Source organism: Eucyclogobius newberryi, unplaced genomic scaffold, assembly GCF_026437365.1.
Source record: "Eucyclogobius newberryi isolate DKJ021-1_F unplaced genomic scaffold, fEucNew1.0.hap1 SCAF_7, whole genome shotgun sequence".
Lineage (NCBI taxonomy): Eukaryota > Metazoa > Chordata > Actinopteri > Gobiiformes > Gobiidae > Eucyclogobius > Eucyclogobius newberryi.
This window is the reverse complement of record NW_027316389.1, coordinates 2247863-2262823: the sequence shown is the minus strand read 5'-3', so window position 1 is coordinate 2262823 and position 14961 is coordinate 2247863. Positions and strand designations below refer to the sequence as shown.

At 45.3% G+C, this 14961-nt stretch overlaps 1 protein-coding gene across 1 annotated transcript in view; it reads left to right on the top strand.

Annotated features, from left to right (window-relative positions):
- The window catches only part of LOC140349450 (tryptophan 5-hydroxylase 2-like), a 40452-nt gene extending 28024 nt beyond the window's left edge, over nucleotides 1-12428 (top strand). The window contains exons 2-7 of the mRNA XM_072435778.1: nucleotides 5854-5988; nucleotides 6603-6786; nucleotides 8014-8114; nucleotides 8240-8307; nucleotides 8581-8777; nucleotides 12289-12428. Coding sequence (XP_072291879.1) covers nucleotides 5854-5988; nucleotides 6603-6786; nucleotides 8014-8114; nucleotides 8240-8307; nucleotides 8581-8777; nucleotides 12289-12428 — 825 coding nt within the window. The remainder of the gene's footprint in view (nucleotides 1-5853; nucleotides 5989-6602; nucleotides 6787-8013; nucleotides 8115-8239; nucleotides 8308-8580; nucleotides 8778-12288) is intronic.
- The last annotated feature ends 2533 nt before the right edge of the window (nucleotides 12429-14961 follow it).

Below are 14961 nucleotides of genomic sequence, written 5' to 3'. Positions count from 1 at the left end.
GTTCTAGTCCTGTTCTAGTCCTGTTCTAATCCTGTTCTAATCCTGTTCTAATCCTGTTCTAGTCCTGTTCTAATCCTGTTCTAGTCCTGTTCTAGTCCTGTTCTAGTCCTGTTCAAATCCTGTTCTAGTCCTGTTCTAATCCTGTTCTAATCCTGTTCTAATCCTGTTCTAGTCCTGTTCTAATCCTGTTCTAGTCCTGTTCTAGTCCTGTTCTAGTCCTGTTCTAATCCTGTTCTAGTCCTGTTCTAATCCTGTTCTAATCCTGTTCTAGTCCTGTTCTAGTCCTGTTCTAGTCCTGTTCAAATCCTGTTCTAGTCCTGTTCTAGTCCTGTTCTAGTCCTGTTCAAATCCTGTTCTAGTCCTGTTCTAATCCTGTTCTAATCCTGTTCTAATCCTGTTCTAGTCCTGTTCTAATCCTGTTCTAGTCCTGTTCTAATCCTGTTCTAATCCTGTTCTAATCCTGTTCTAGTCCTGTTCTAATCCTGTTCTAGTCCTGTTCAAATCCTGTTCTAGTCCTGTTCTAGTCCTGTTCTAATCCTGTTCTAGTCCTGTTCTAATCCTGTTCTAATCCTGTTCTGGTCCTGTTCTAATCCTGTTCTAGTCCTGTTCAAATCCTGTTCTAGTCCTGTTCTAGTCCTGTTCTAATCCTGTTCTAGTCCTGTTCTAGTCCTGTTCTAGTCCTCTTCTAGTCCTGTTCTAATCCTGTTCTAGTCCTGTTCAAATCATGTTCTAGTCCTGTTCTAGTCCTGTTCTAATCCTGTTCTAATCCTGTTCTAGTCCTGTTCTAGTCCTGTTCTAATCCTGTTCTAGTCCTGTTCAAGTCCTGTTCTAGTCCTGTTCTAGTCCTGTTCAAATCCTGTTCTGGTCCTGTTCTAGTCCTGTTCTAGTCCTGTTCTAATCCTGTTCTAATCCTGTTCTAATCCTGTTCTAGTCCTGTTCTAATCCTGTTCTAGTCCTGTTCTAGTCCTGTTCAAATCCTGTTCTGGTCCTGTTCTAGTCCTGTTCTAGTCCTGTTCTAATCCTGTTCTAATCCTGTTCTAATCCTGTTCTAGTCCTGTTCTAATCCTGTTCTAGTCCTGTTCAAATCCTGTTCTAGTCCTGTTCTAGTCCTGTTCTAATCCTGTTCTAGTCCTGTTCTAGTCCTGTTCTAGGCCTCTTCTAGTCCTGTTATAGTCCTGTTCTAGTCCTGTTCTAGTGCTGTTCTAGTCCTGTTCAAATCCTGTTCTAGTCCTGTTCTAATCCTGTTCTAGTGCTGTTCTAGTCCTCTTCTAGTCCTGTTTTAATCATGTTCTAATCCTGTTCTAGTCCTGTTCTAATCCTGTTCTAGTCCTGTTCAAATCCTGTTCTAGTCCTGTTCTAGTCCTGTTCTAATCCTGTTCTAGTCCTATTCTAGTTCTCTTCTAGTCCTATTCTAGTTCTCTTCTAGTCCTGTTCTAGTCCTTGTCTAGTCCTGTTCTAGTCCTGTTCTTGTCCTGTTCTAATCCTGTTCTAGTCCTGTTCTAATCCTGTTCTAATCCTGTTCTAGTCCTGTTCTAATCCTGTTCTAGTCCTGTTGAAATCCTGTTCTAGTCCTGTTCTAGTCCTGTTCTAATCCTGTTCTAATCCTGTTCTAATCCTGTTCTAGTCCTGTTCTAATCCTGTTCTAGTCCTGTTCTAGTCCTGTTCTAGTCCTGTTCAAATCCTGTTCTAGTCCTGTTCTAATCCTGTTCTAATCCTGTTCTAATCCTGTTCTAGTCCTGTTCTAATCCTGTTCTAGTCCTGTTCTAGTCCTGTTCTAGTCCTGTTCAAATCCTGTTCTAGTCCTGTTCTAGTCCTGTTCTGGTCCTGTTCTAATCCTGTTCTAGTCCTGTTCTAATCCTGTTCTAATCCTGTTCTAGTCCTGTTCTAGTCCTGTTCTAGTCCTGTTCAAATCCTGTTCTAGTCCTGTTCTAGTCCTGTTCTAGTCCTGTTCAAATCCTGTTCTAGTCCTGTTCTAATCCTGTTCTAATCCTGTTCTAATCCTGTTCTAGTCCTGTTCTAATCCTGTTCTAGTCCTGTTCTAGTCCTGTTCTAGTCCTGTTCTAATCCTGTTCTAGTCCTGTTCTAATCCTGTTCTAATCCTGTTCTAGTCCTGTTCTAGTCCTGTTCTAGTCCTGTTCAAATCCTGTTCTAGTCCTGTTCTAGTCCTGTTCTAATCCTGTTCTAATCCTGTTCTAGTCCTGTTCTAGTCCTGTTCTAGTCCTGTTCAAATCCTGTTCTAGTCCTGTTCTAGTCCTGTTCTAATCCTATTCTAATCCTGTTCTAATCCTGTTCTAATCCTGTTCTAGTCCTGTTCTAATCCTGTTCTAGTCCTGTTCTAGTCCTGTTCTAGTCCTGTTCAAATCCTGTTCTAGTCCTGTTCTAATCCTGTTCTAATCCTGTTCTAATCCTGTTCTAGTCCTGTTCTAATCCTGTTCTAGTCCTGTTCTAGTCCTGTTCTGGTCCTGTTCTAATCCTGTTCTAGTCCTGTTCTAATCCTGTTCTAATCCTGTTCTAGTCCTGTTCTAGTCCTGTTCTAGTCCTGTTCAAATCCTGTTCTAGTCCTGTTCTAGTCCTGTTCTAGTCCTGTTCAAATCCTGTTCTAGTCCTGTTCTAATCCTGTTCTAATCCTGTTCTAATCCTGTTCTAGTCCTGTTCTAATCCTGTTCTAGTCCTGTTCTAGTCCTGTTCTAGTCCTGTTCTAATCCTGTTCTAGTCCTGTTCTAATCCTGTTCTAATCCTGTTCTAGTCCTGTTCTAGTCCTGTTCTAGTCCTGTTCAAATCCTGTTCTAGTCCTGTTCTAGTCCTGTTCTAATCCTGTTCTAATCCTGTTCTAGTCCTGTTCTAGTCCTGTTCTAGTCCTGTTCAAATCCTGTTCTAGTCCTGTTCTAGTCCTGTTCTAATCCTATTCTAATCCTGTTCTAGTCCTGTTCTAGTCCTGTTCTAATCACAGTATTTTGGCCTCTTCTCTGGGAGTTAAACACTTTGCAATGAAGTGATGAGAATGTGGAGCCTCAATCTGTTTGTGAAGAAGAAGAACAAACCTCAGAGTGTTATAAAGCTCTAAAGACACACCTCAGAGTGTATAAAGCTCTAAAGACACACCTCAGAGTGTATAAAGCTCTAAAGACACACCTCAGAGGGGTATAAAGCTCTAAAGACACACCTCAGAGTGTATAAAGCTCTAAAGACACACCTCAGAGTGTATAAAGCTCTAAAGACACACCTCAGAGTGTATAAAGCTCTAAAGACACACCTCAGAGGGGTATAAAGCTCTAAAGACACACCTCAGAGTGTATAAAGCTCTAAAGACACAACTCAGAGTGTATAAAGCTCTAAAGACACACCTCAGAGTGTATAAAGCTCTAAAGACACACCTCAGAGTGTATAAAGCTCTAAAGACACACCTCAGAGTGTTATAAAGCTCTAAAGACACACCTCAGAGTGTATAAAGCTCTAAAGACACACCTCAGAGTGTATAAAGCTCTAAAGACACACCTCAGAGTGTTATAAAGCTCTAAAGACACACCTCAGAGTGTATAAAGCTCTAAAGACACACCTCAGAGTGTATAAAGCTCTAAAGACACACCTCAGAGTGTATAAAGCTCTAAAAGCTCTAAAGACACACCTCAAAGCTGTATAAAGCTCTAAAAGCTCTAAAGACACACCTCAGAGTGTATAAAGCTCTAAAGACACACCTCAGAGTGGTATAAAGCTCTAAAGACACACCTCAGAGTGTATAAAGCTCTAAAGACACACCTCAGAGTGTATAAAGCTCTAAAGACACACCTCAGAGTGTATAAAGCTCTAAAGACACACCTCAGAGTGGTATAAAGCTCTAAAGACACACCTCAGAGTGTATAAAGCTCTAAAGACACACCTCAGAGTGTATAAAGCTCTAAAGACACACCTCAGAGTGGTATAAAGCTCTAAAGACACACCTCAGAGTGTTATAAAGCTCTAAAGACACACCTCAGAGTGTATAAAGCTCTAAAGACACACCTCAGAGTGTATAAAGCTCTAAAGACACACCTCAGAGTGTATAAAGCTCTAAAGACACACCTCAGAGTGGTATAAAGCTCTAAAGACACACCTCAGAGTGTTATAAAGCTCTAAAGACACACCTCAGAGTGGTATAAAGCTCTAAAGACACACCTCAGAGTGTATAAAGCTCTAAAGACACACCTCAGAGTGTTATAAAGCTCTAAAGACACACCTCAGAGTGTTATAAAGCTCTAAAGACACACCTCAGAGTGTATGAAGCTCTAAAGACACACCTCAGAGTGTATAAAGCTCTAAAGACACACCTCAGAGTGTTATAAAGCTCTAAAGACACACCTCAGAGTGTATAAAGCTCTAAAGACACACCTCAGAGTGTTATAAAGCTCTAAAGACACACCTCAGAGTGGTATAAAGCTCTAAAGACACACCTCAGAGTGTTATAAAGCTCTAAAGACACACCTCAGAGTGGTATAAAGCTCTAAAGACACACCTCAGAGTGTATAAAGCTCTAAAGACACACCTCAGAGTGTATAAAGCTCTAAAGACACACCTCAGAGTGGTATAAAGCTCTAAAGACACACCTCAGAGTGTTATAAAGCTCTAAAGACACACCTCAGAGTGGTATAAAGCTCTAAAGACACACCTCAGAGTGTATAAAGCTCTAAAGACACACCTCAGAGTGTATAAAGCTCTAAAGACATCATATCCCTGAGACCAAAAGAAGAGATGGAGCGACTGGACTGTGTCTCATAGAGACTATAACAAAAACATCTTTAAAAATGGAAAAACTACTCTTGTGCACACATCACACATCTAACCCTGGTCCGTGCTTCACCTGTCGCACACACAGCACCTGTTAACACCTGTCAACACCTGTCAACACGTTTCTATTTGAATGAAGTCTGTTTGCTCCAGTCAAACATTAAGTGTGGACACATGGGACCAGAGCCAGAATAACCTTTATTTATTACTTCTGTACTTCAGTCAGAATATTTGCCTTTGGGTTATAAATATTCCATCTTCTCTTTAAGTCTGATTGTAATTAAGTGTAAATATTGAAGTGTAAACATAGAATGAAATAAGAAAATGCAGAGGTTATTTTACATCAAAAGCATAAATCCATAAATCAGGCCAAAAACTTCACTTGAAATAGAAATATTGTGGTTTAAAAGTAAAAATCTGAGTTTTGCAGATCAGATTTTGTCTCGTTTGCTCTGTAACAAACAACTGCAGGAAAATGATGAAAAATCACATATTTCATAATTAGAATGTGAAAAAAACCCAAGTAAAAAGAGTCAAACATTAGTTTAAAGTTTCGATGTTGAAGCTGAACGTCGATTAAATCTCGACCAATCACAACGAGACGATTTAAAACGATTTATTTCTCTGTTTGTGTTTGTCTGGACCAAACTCTAAAACACACGAAAAGAGCTTTTATAACAAAGACAGTAATGTTTATGATATTACACGTTATTACATGTTATTATTATGTTATTACATGTTATTACATGTCATTAAATGTTATTACACGTTATTACATGTTATTATTATGTTATTACATATTATTATATGTTATGTTATTACATGTTATTATTATGTTATGTTATTACATGTTGTTTATTATATGTTATGTTATTAAATGTTATTTATTATATTTTATATTATTGCATGTTATTACATGTTATTACATGTTATTATCATGTTATGACATGTTATTATTCTGTTATTACATGTTAGTTTTATGTTATTATATGTTATTACATGTTATTACATGTTATTGCATGTTATTAAATGTTATTATTATGTTATTACATGTTGTTTATTATGTTATTACATGTCATATCTGTGTTTCAGTCGCGGCGTCCGTCCTTCTGCCCCATAAACGAGAGGTCGGAGAGGGCGAGCGAGCCGGACGCCGGGCGCACGGCCGTCGTCTTCTCTCTGAAAAACGAGGTCGGCGGTTTGGTCCGAGCGCTCAGGATCTTCCAGGTCGAGATTTTAAGATACTCTTTTATATTTAGTGCATGAAACGTGAAGCTTTAAATGTGGTTTGTTCAAACAGTAAAAGTGTCGTACGCTTAAAAGATGAGCTTATTTTAACTTCAAAAGCAGAAAGTACGTATCGTGAATCTATAACTTCAGCGATTAAAGCGTTTTATCTTTCAAAGTCCAGTGATATTTGATCATTTATAACAAAACAGACTTGATCAGATTTAAAGTGGACTGTGGAGAGCCAGTCCAACAAACAAACAAACAAACAAACAAACAAACACGTCAACAACTCTAAATGTTGAGTTTAAACCTAAAAAGAAGTCTCACTGAAGCTCACATTTATCACTGACACTGACTTTCACACACTTTTCTTTTGTGTGTTCTGAGTTTGTTGAGGAAATTGATGGTTATGTTGAGTTGAAGTGTCCTTTATCACCCCCTGTCGTTAGCAAACAAGCTAAAGCTAAGCTAGCACAGTCACAACAACCACCGGAAACGAGTGAAGTTCACATGTGACTGTATAAAGTGAAACATTCCAGGTGGAACAGCGCTGTGATGGGTGCGGCCTCTCCACAGATCTGACCCGTAACTCCTCCCCCTCTGTGTCTCAGGAGCGCAGGGTGAACCTGAACCACATCGAGTCTCGCGAGTCAAAGCGAGTCCTGAACGAGGTGGAGATCTTCGCCGACTGCAGCTGCTCCAAGAAAGAGTTCAACGAACTCCTGCAGCACCTGAAGGACCATGTGACCATCCTGTCCTACAACACGCCCCTCAACGCCTGGTCCTCGGAGGCAGGTGTGAGCCTACTGATGCTGATGCTAATGCTAATGCTAATGCTGATGCTGATGCTGATGCTGATGCTGATGCTGATGCTGATGCTAATGCTAATGCTACTGCTGATGCTGATGCTGATGCTGATGCTGATGCTGATGCTAATGCTAATGCTAATGCTACTGCTGATGCTGATGCTGATGCTGATGCTGATGCTGATGCTAATGCTAATGCTAATGCTAATGCTAATGCTACTGCTGGTGCTGATGCTGATGCTAATGCTAATGCTAATGCTGATGCTGATGCTAATGCTAAGGCTACTGCTAATGTTAATGCTAATGCTAATGCTAATGCTAATGCTAATGCTACTGCTGGTGCTGATGCTGATGCTAATGCTAATGCTAATGCTGATGCTAATGCTAATGCTAATGCTAATGCTGATGCTGATGCTGATGCTGATGCTGATGCTAATGCTACTGCTGATGCTGATGCTGATGCTGATGCTGATGCTAATGCTAATGCTAATGCTAATGCTAATGCTGATGCTAATGCTGATGCTGATGCTGATGCTGATGCTGATGCTGATGCTGATGCTGATGCTGATGCTGATGCTAATGCTACTGCTGATGCTGATGCTGATGCTGATGCTGATGCTGATGCTGATGCTGATGCTAATGCTACTGCTGATGCTAATGCTACTGCTGATGCTGATGCTGATGCTAATGCTAATACTAATGCTGATGCTGATGCTGATGCTGATGCTGATGCTGATGCTGATGCTAATGCTACTGCTGATGCTGATGCTGATGCTGATGCTGATGCTAATGCTAATGCTAATGCTACTGCTGATGCTGATGCTGATGCTGATGCTGATGCTGATGCTAATGCTAATGCTGATGCTGATGCTGATGCTGATGCTGATGCTGATGCTGATGCTGATGCTGATGCTGATGCTAATGCTAATGCTACTGCTGATGCTGATGCTGATGCTGATGCTGATGCTGATGCTGATGCTAATGCTAATGCTAATGCTACTGCTGATGCTGATGCTGATGCTGATGCTGATGCTGATGCTGATGCTGATGCTGATGCTGATGCTAATGCTAATGCTAATGCTACTGCTGGTGCTGATGCTGATGCTGATGCTGATGCTGATGCTAATGCTAATGCTAATGCTGATGCTGATGCTAATGCTAAGGCTACTGCTAATGTTAATGCTAAAGCTAATGCTGATGCTTCTGCTGATGCTAGATGGAGAGGACGTGCCCTGGTTTCCCATGAAGATCTCAGAGCTGGACCAATGTTCTCACAGAGTCCTGATGTACGGTTCTGAGCTGGACGCTGACCACCCAGTGAGTTTAAGTGTGTTTGGACCTGAGTTAGTCCTGGTTTAGTCCTGGTTTAGTCCTGGTTTGGTCCTGGTTTAGTCCTGGTTCAGACCTGGTTTGGCCTTGACCTTCTTTTTCTCCTGTTTTAGGGCTTTAAAGACAACGTTTATCGCCAGAGGAGGAAATACTTTGTGGAAGTCGCCATGAACTACAAATAGTGAGTCTAAACCTGGTTCAGTCCAGGTTTAGTCCAGATATGGTCCTTTTATAGCCTTTTATATCATAAAGCCTAAATTAAAGTGCTACTTGGTTTGACAAATGGCTTTGTCCTAACTTTTCTCTCCTTTAGTCTCTCTTCAGTTCTAACGTTGCTGTCCTAAACCCTCTTTCACTTGGGGGATGGTTTAGTCTTGGTTTAGACCGTCTTTAGTCTTGGTTTAGATCTGTCCTTGTCCCGCTTTGCGTCCTGACCCGCCCTCCCGTTTCCCAGTGGGCAGCCGATCCCGCGTATTGAGTACACGCCAGACGAGGTGAGGACTTGGGGCGTGGTCTTCAGGGAGCTGTCCAAACTGTACCCGACTCACGCCTGTCGAGAGTACCTGAAGAACTGGCCCCTGCTCACCAAGCTGTGCGGCTACCGCGAGGACAACGTCCCCCAGCTGCAGGACGTGTCCACCTTCCTCCGGGGTAAAACGCGTCACTTCTTATGTCGTTCGTGGCGCGGAATCTCTCATCTTATTTCGTTACCAAAAAGCCACATGTCAGACTCGTTGCCGTTGGTTACCGCGGTTTCTTCCTCCACACACTTAGTCACATGGTGCAGGAGCTCTACATCTGCATCAGGAACATTTCATCAAACACTAAAGTCGCACGGGGGAGATTTAGCGGTTTACCACGAGCAGAGACTGGTTCTTCTGGTCACAAACGACTTACAAACAGGATTAAACAATTCAAATCGTGATAAATATCGTACCTGCTGTAGACGTTGTAGCTGCTGTAACTGCTGTAGATGCTGTAGACGTTGTGGCTGCTGTAACTGCTGTAGATGCTGTAGATGCTGTAGACATTGTAGCTGCTGTAGCTGCTGTAACTGCTGTAGATGCTGTAGACGTTGTAGCTGCTGTAACTGCTGTAGATGCTGTAGATGCTGTAGACGTTGTAGCTGCTGTAACTGCTGCAGATGCTGTAGATGCTGTAGACATTGTAGCTGCTGTAGATGCTGTAGCCGTTGTAGTTGCTGTAACTGCTGTAGATGCTGTAGCTGCTGTAGATGCTGTAGATGCTGTAGACGTTGTAGCTGCTGTAACTGCTGTAGATGCTGTAGATGCTGTAGACATTGTAGCTGCTGTAGCTGCTGTAACTGCTGTAGATGCTGTAGACGTTGTAGCTGCTGTAACTGCTGTAGATGCTGTAGATGCTGTAGACGTTGTAGCTGCTGTAACTGCTGTAGATGCTGTAGATGCTGTAGACATTGTAGCTGCTGTAGATGCTGTAGCCGTTGTAGCTGCTGTAACTGCTGTAGATGCTGTAGACGTTGTAGATGCTGTAACTGCTGTAGATGCTGTAGCTGCTGTAGATGCTGTAGATGCTGTAGACGTTGTAGCTGCTGTAACTGCTGTAGATGCTGTAGATGCTGTAGACATTGTAGCTGCTGTAACTGCTGTAGATGCTGTAGCCGTTGTAGCTGCTGTAACTGCTGTAGATGCTGTAGACGTTGTAGATGCTGTAACTGCTGTAGATGCTGTAGCTGCTGTAGATGCTGTAGACGTTGTAGATGCTGTAGACGTTGTAGATGCTGTAGACGTTGTAGATGCTGTAGACGTTGTAGATGCTGTAGACGTTGTAGAAGCTGTAGACTTTGTAGATGCTGTAGAATTTGTAGCTGCTGTAGATGCTCTAGCTGCTGTAGCTGCTGTAGACGTTGTAGATGCTGTAGACGTTGTAGATGCTGTAAACTTTGTAGATGCTGTAGACTTTTTAGCTGCTGTAGATGCTGTAGCTGCTGTAGATGCTGTAGACGTTGTAGCTGCTGTAGATGCTGTAGCTGCTGTAGATGCTGTAGACGTTGTAGATGCTGTAGACGTTGTAGATGCTGTAGCTGCTGTAGCTGCTGTAGACGTTGTAGATGCTGTAGACGTTGTCGCTGCTGTAGCTGCTGTAGCTGCTGTAGACGTTGTAGATGCTGTAGCTGCTGTAGCTCCGGTAGACGTTGTAGATGCTGTAGACTTTGTAGATGCTGTAGATGCTGTAGACTTTGTAGATGCTGTAGCTGCTGTAGCTGTTGTAGATGTTGTAGACGTTGTAGATGCTGTAGCTGCTGTAGCTGCTGTAGACGTTGTAGATGTTGTAGACGTTGTAGATGCTGTAGACGTTGTAGATGCTGTAGCTGCTGTAGCTGCTGTAGACGTTGTAGATGCTGTAGACGTTGTAGATGCTGTAGACGTTGTAGCTGCTGTAGACGTTGTAGCTGCTGTAGATGCTGTAGCTGCTGTAGCTGCTGTAGACGTTGTAGATGCTGTAGACGTTGTAGATGCTGTAGACGTTGTAGCTGCTGTAGACGTTGTAGATGTTGTAGACATTGTAGATGCTGTAAACTTTGTAGATGTTGTAGACTTTGTAGCTGCTGTAGCTGCTGTAGCTGCTGTAGATGCTGTAGACGTTGTAGATGCTGTAGATGCTGTAGCTGCTGTAGATGCTGTAGACGTTGTAGATGCTGTAGATGCTGTAGATGCTGTAGCTGCTGTAGCTGCTGTAGACGTTGTAGATGCTGTAGACGTTGTAGATGCTGTAAACTTTGTAGATGCTGTAGATGCTGTAGACGTTGTAGATGCTGTAGATGCTGTAGATGCTGTAGCTGCTGTAGCTGCTGTAGACGTTGTAGATGCTGTAGACGTTGTAGCTGCTGTAGCTGCTGTAGACGTTGTAGATGCTGTAGCTGCTGTAGCTGCTGTAGACGTTGTAGCTGCTGTAGCTGCTGTAGATGCCGTAGACGTTGTAGATGCTGTAGCTGCTGTAGCTGCTGTAGACGTTGTAGATGCTGTAGACGTTGTAGATACTGTAGACGTTGTAGCTGCTGTAGATGCTGTAGCTGCTGTAGATGTTGTAGCTGCTGTAGCTGCTGTAGCTGCTGTAGCTGCTGTAGATGCCGTAGACGTTGTAGATGCTGTAGCTGCTGTAGCTGCTGTAGACGTTGTAGATGTTGTAGACGTTGTAGATGCTGTAGACGTTGTAGATGCTGTAGCTGCTGTAGCTGCTGTAGACGTTGTAGATGCTGTAGCTGCTGTAGCTGCTGTAGACGTTGTAGATGCTGTAGACGTTGTAGATGCTGTAGACGTTGTAGCTGCTGTAGACGTTGTAGCTGCTGTAGATGCTGTAGCTGCTGTAGACGTTGTAGATGCTGTAGACATTGTAGATGCTGTAAACTTTGTAGATGTTGTAGACTTTGTAGCTGCTGTAGATGCTGTAGCTGCTGTAGATGCTGTAGACGTTGTAGATGCTGTAGATGCTGTAGCTGCTGTAGATGCTGTAGACGTTGTAGATGCTGTAGATGCTGTAGCTGCTGTAGCTGCTGTAGACGTTGTAGATGCTGTAGACGTTGTAGATGCTGTAAACTTTGTAGATGCTGTAGATACTGTAGACGTTGTAGATGCTGTAGATGCTGTAGATGCTGTAGCTGCTGTAGCTGCTGTAGACGTTGTAGATGCTGTAGACGTTGTAGATGCTGTGGACTTTGTAGCTGCTGTAGCTGCTGTAGCTGCTGTAGATGCCGTAGACGTTGTAGATGCTGTAGCTGCTGTAGCTGCTGTAGACGTTGTAGATTCTGTAGACGTTGTAGATACTGTAGACGTTGTAGCTGCTGTAGATGCTGTAGCTGCTGTAGATGTTGTAGCTGCTGTAGCTGCTGTAGCTGCTGTAGCTGCTGTAGACATTGTAGATGCTGTAGCTGCTGTAGCTGCTGTAGACGTTGTAGATGCTGTAGCTGCTGTAGCTGCTGTAGACGTTGTAGATGCTGTAGATGCTGTAGCTGCTGTAGACGTTGTAGCTGCTGTAGCTGCTGTAGACGTTGTAGATGCTGTAGATGCTGTAGCTGCTGTAGACGTTGTAGATGCTGTAGCTGCTGTAGACGTTGTAGCTGCTGTAGATGCTATAGACGTTGTAGATGTTTTTCAGAGCGGTGTTTGTGTCTGGTGTGTTGCAGAGCGCTCGGGCTTCACCGTTCGCCCGGTCGCAGGATACTTGTCTCCGAGAGACTTTCTGGCCGGTTTGGCGTATCGTGTGTTTAACTGCACTCAGTACATCCGCCACAGCACCGACCCGCTGTACACACCCGAGCCGTGAGTACCCGACCCGCTGTACACACCCGAGCCGTGAGTACCCGACCCGCTGTACACACCCGAGCCGAGAGTACCACACATGTGTAACCATGGAAACGTGCTGCTATGGGAACGAGGCGGCAGGTGTGCAGTAGGACGCAGGTAATGATTGACATGTGGGAGAACTACTCAGCTGTCCACAACACCAGGAAATGAGACCCAGATTGCTCCCCAAAAATCTTCTATACATGTACAAGTATACATGTACAAGTATACATGTACAAGTATACATGTACATCTTCATCTTGTCTCTTCATCTGGTCTCTTCCTCTTGTCTCTTCAGGGACACGTGTCACGAGCTCCTTGGACACGTCCCTCTTCTCGCCGACCCAAAGTTCGCTCAGTTTTCTCAGGAAATCGGTTTGGCCTCGTTAGGAGCATCAGACGAGGACGTGCAGAAACTCGCCACTGTGAGTACTGTCTCATACTCCTGTGAGTACTGTCTCATACTACTGTGAGTACTGTCTCATACTACTGTGAGTACTGTCTCATACTACTGTGAGTACTGTGTCATACTATTGTGAGTACTGTCTCATACTCCTGTGAGTACTGTCTCATACTCCTGTGAGTACTGTCTCATACTACTGTGAGTACTGTCTCATACTACTGTGAGTACTGTCTCATACTACTGTGAGTACTGTCTCATACTACTGTGAGTACTGTCTCATACTCCTGTGAGTACTGTCTCATACTCCTGTGAGTACTGTCTCATACTACTGTGAGTACTGTCTCATACTACTGTGAGTACTGTCTCATACTACTGTGAGTACTGTCTCATACTACTGTGAGTACTGTCTCATACTACTGTGACTACTGTCTCATACTACTGTGAGTACTGTCTCATACTACTGTGAGTACTGTCTCATGAAGAGCAGGGGGAGGGGTCAGGGGGAGTGGTCATGAAGCCTCTCCTAAAGAAGAGCAGTCTTGATGCTGCAGGACTGAGTCATTACCGCCCAGTGGATTCACTCTGTCACTGCATCCAACAGATCAGTGTGTGGACCGGCCTCCTGCTGGTGCCAGAGGGCCTCCTGCTGGTGCCAGAGGGCCTCCTGCTGGTGCCAGAGGGCCTCGTGCTGGTGTCAGAGGGCCTCCTGCTGGTGCTAGAGGGCCCCCTGCTGGTGTCAGAGGGAGGGCCTTCTGCTGGTGTCAGAGGGCCTCGTGCTGGTGCCAGAGGGCCTCCTGCTGGTGCCAGAGGGCCTCCTGCTGGTGCCAGAGGGAGGGCCTCCTGCTGGTGTCAGAGGGCCCCCTGCTGGTGCCAGAGGGCCTCCTGCTGGTGCCAGAGGGCCCCTGCTGGTGCCAGAGGGCCTCCTGCTGGTGCCAGCGGGCCCCCTGCTGGTGTCAGAGGGAGGGCCTCCTGCTGGTGTCAGAGGGCCTCCTGCTGGTGTCAGAGGGCCTCCTGCTGGTGCCAGAGGGCCCCCTGCTGGTGTCAGAGGGAGGGCCTCCTGCTGGTGTCAGAGGGCCTCCTGCTGGTGTCAGAGGGCCTCCTGCTGGTGCCAGAGGGCCCCCTGCTGGTGTCAGAGGGAGGGCCTCCTGCTGGTGCCAGAGGGCCTCCTGCTGGTGCCAGAGGGAGGGCCTCCTGCTGGTGTCAGAGGGCCCCCTGCTGGTGCCAGAGGGCCTCCTGCTGGTGCCAGAGGCCTCCTGCTGGTGCCAGAGGGCCTCCTGCTGGTGCCAGAGGGCCTCCTGCTGGTGCCAGAGGGCCTCCTGCTGGTGCCAGAGGCCTCCTGCTGGTGGCAGAGGGCCCCCTGCTGGTGCCAGAGGGAGGGCCTCCTGCTGGTGCCAGAGGGCCTCCTGCTGGTGCCAGAGGGAGGGCCTCCTGCTGGTGTCAGAGGGCCCCCTGCTGGTGCCAGAGGGCCTCCTGCTGGTGCCAGAGGCCTCCTGCTGGTGCCAGAGGGCCTCCTGCTGGTGCCAGAGGGCCTCCTGCTGGTGCCAGAGGGCCTCCTGCTGGTGCCAGAGGCCTCCTGCTGGTGGCAGAGGGCCCCCTGCTGGTGCCAGAGGGCCTCCTGCTGGTGTCAGAGGGCCTCCTGCTGGTGCCAGAGTCAGTGTGTGGAGGCAAAACAACTTTCTCCAGCTGAACTCAGACAAGACTGAAATCATCGTCTTCGTCACTGAAACAAAGAGAAAGTGTTAGCGGTCAGTGTTAGCGGTCAGTGTTAGCGGTCAGTGTTAGCGTCACCTCCAGAGTCTCGCTCTAAAACCTACAAACCAAGTTATAAATCTGGGGTAATAATGGACTCAGACTTGAACTTGAACCCGTCAGATCAATGACATGAGCATTTAGCTGTGACACTTGTGACAGAATTCTTGAAGATTTAATGACAAATGCTTAATGTCTCTTGTTTTCAGTGTTATTTCTTCACCATCGAGTTCGGTTTGTGCAAACAAGACGGTCAACTCAGAGCGTACGGCGCCGGTCTGCTGTCCTCTATCGGAGAGCTAAGGGTAAACACAAGTACTGCTACTACTACTACTACTACTACTACTACTACTACTACTAC